The 2,500-nt window shown below is 44.9% G+C and overlaps 1 protein-coding gene across 1 annotated transcript in view; it reads right to left on the bottom strand.

The window, feature by feature from the left end:
* LOC113805715 (integrin beta-PS) overlaps nucleotides 1-2,500 on the bottom strand; it is a 13,445-nt gene that overhangs the window by 6,732 nt on the left and 4,213 nt on the right. Inside the window, exons 7-13 of the mRNA XM_070117155.1 lie at nucleotides 1,920-2,018; nucleotides 1,621-1,785; nucleotides 1,285-1,440; nucleotides 1,036-1,167; nucleotides 679-915; nucleotides 383-554; nucleotides 165-259 (exon numbers count right to left, since the gene is read on the bottom strand). Of these exons, the coding sequence (XP_069973256.1) occupies nucleotides 165-259; nucleotides 383-554; nucleotides 679-915; nucleotides 1,036-1,167; nucleotides 1,285-1,440; nucleotides 1,621-1,785; nucleotides 1,920-2,018 (1,056 nt within the window). The remainder of the gene's footprint in view (nucleotides 1-164; nucleotides 260-382; nucleotides 555-678; nucleotides 916-1,035; nucleotides 1,168-1,284; nucleotides 1,441-1,620; nucleotides 1,786-1,919; nucleotides 2,019-2,500) is intronic.

The raw sequence follows: 2,500 nt of genomic DNA, 5'->3' as shown, positions 1-2,500 counted from the left end.
TCAATCTCAGGCGAGTTCAGCAGCAACAAGGGGGTAGCGGGTGAATACCAAACGGGATAGTGTGACACGGCTCATGGGTGCTGGAGTGCTGCGTGTATGTTGATGTGCATGTATTTATATTACATGCACCATACCTAAAAAGGAAAATGAAAATAAAAACTTACAGGACAGTCGTCACAATATTTGCCCTTGCGGTTGTCTTGGCAATTGCACTTGTTACACTCGCATTCGCCATGACCCGAGCAGATCTCGTCCGTGTCTGGGAACAGTGGTCAGCATCAGTATATCTGGACTACATCTACAAAGATCATTCGCATTTACATGACTACAATAAACATTTTACAATCTCTCCTCTGCGACTGGAAACTTGAACTTGTCTCACCTGGGTTTTTGCATTTGTCATCGTTTCCGTCACAAGAACATGTTGGCCCACTCCAGCCACCAGTGCACCTACATTCATTACATTCACATTCTCCGTGACCTGAGCAGATTAAGCCTTCGTTGCCTGTACATCCCAGATAATTGGTGCACTCGCAGAAATCCCCATAGATGTTCTGTGACGGATATCAATGGAATTCAACTTACTTCAATGAAATGATATCATTCCAGTTTGCAAATACAAAGGATAATTCAGATATACATGTTACAATTTGTTTTAGTTTCCATGAAAATTCTCACCTGACTAGGATCTGCTGGCTTCTTGCACTGGCACTGCCCGCACACGCACTGGCCTCGGTCGCTGCAGACGGCGGAGGCGTTCGTCTGCCGGCACGAGTCCTCGCTGATGGTGCCAGTGCCGTCGTCATCGTTGCTGTAGCACTCGCATGCCTTCCCGACGAAGCCTTCGTGGCACTCACATACACCGCACATGGAGGTGCCGTTCCTACTGCATGCCTCCGCGTTTACAATGTAGCCCTGCAGATAATTGGGGTACATTTGCAGATGCACATACGCATTTTACACTATCTTATTCTGAAGTTTATAGATAATTCCCCTTTTCTTATCAGAACGCGGACATGTCCTTCAAATGCTGACCTTATCACCTGGCTTAGCACAGCTGCACTGGCAGTGCATTGCCAGGTTGATTTGCAGAGACCCCTGACGGCCCACAGGGTACACTTCGACGACAGGATTCCAATCTTTCTCGTTGTCTGGGCATTTGAGGGCCTGTCAAAGTGTTCCATTTATTTCCCACAATCACTGCCATATCTCACATTTCTGCCAGTACTGCTAAAAACAAACAAACTGAAACTGCCTACATATAACGCGTCGACCTCTCCTTACCGTGACCTCCACCTCGAACTGGACCTCGTCCCCGACATCGAGTCCCTGGCAAGAGGATCGCTCCTTCATCTCCCCGTCCTTGCACTCGCTGAAGAAACGCACTGACACGTGGCTGTTGTGGTCTCGCTGTGTCAGTTCCACCTTGCTTATGATGTCCTGTTGGTGAATGAGAGATTAACTGATAGTATAAATAGCTTTCATTGACGTAACATGTGGCATCGTAAGTAATGCCTGGCCAATGAACAAATATTCTATGAATTTAGCATTTCAATGCAATAAAGTACAGTGCCTCAAATACCACATAATGGTGGCATGCACAATGAGTTATCAACAGACCTTAAGACTGCTGGTGAGGAGGTCGACCACATTAGACGAGTCGCTGGCCAGCACGCCAGAAGTCGCGCCCTCTATGTGCTGTGACAGGCGGGCGTAGAGCGGCTCCTGTTCGGCTGTGATGGCGAAGACCAGGTTGATTCTGTGTAGTTTCGCCATCTCGTTGATCTGCCGGAGGGGGGAGACACCAACGAAATTATTTTTTTTCATTGAAATTCCTTTTTCAGCATTCTTTTACTGCAAAGGAAAAATGCAAACTTACATCTCTGATCGCTGTAACCAATCCAGCATGATTCCCTTACCTGAGAAACAGAAGGATAGTCGTACACGATGGCTTTGTTGTATTCATTGTTGGCGTCCAGATGGCACCGCTTGTCGTTGGGTCTTAGGATACCGGCCAGCTGAAGGAATGATAACATGCTAGTTTGATTTCATGACATCTCTCATGAAGTTGGTTGAACAGCACTAATAACATGTCTAATACCTTCAGAGACATTTTCAGAAGTTATTTAGTGTATTGAGATATCCCCCAATACTTTAAATTCGTTATGTAATAAATGGTAAAGGAAAACACTCGTGTTAACATGCTGTAGCGATGATAATGAAAAAAAGGAAACTTACTAAACAGTTTTATCAGCGATAAGTCGCCAGTCTTGGAAAAAATGAAAAATCATCTTTAACGAAAAAAGTCTAAATAATATTAAATGCTGCATCAACTGAAAGCAAGGAATTCTGACTTTGGATCTACAGCATGGATGTCTTTGTTCCTATTGTCATCCAAGGTCCATTTTACTCGCTGCAAAAACACCTCCAAAGAAACTGTTTGTCACCATCACCAGCGAGAGTTGCTAATGCACAAACATTTGTTCCCGAATCATATTGG

The sequence above is a fragment of the Penaeus vannamei genome, chromosome 39 (assembly GCF_042767895.1).
Source record: "Penaeus vannamei isolate JL-2024 chromosome 39, ASM4276789v1, whole genome shotgun sequence".
Lineage (NCBI taxonomy): Eukaryota > Metazoa > Arthropoda > Malacostraca > Decapoda > Penaeidae > Penaeus > Penaeus vannamei.
The sequence above is the reverse complement of the archived record's forward strand: the minus strand, read 5'-3'. Positions and strand labels throughout refer to the sequence as shown.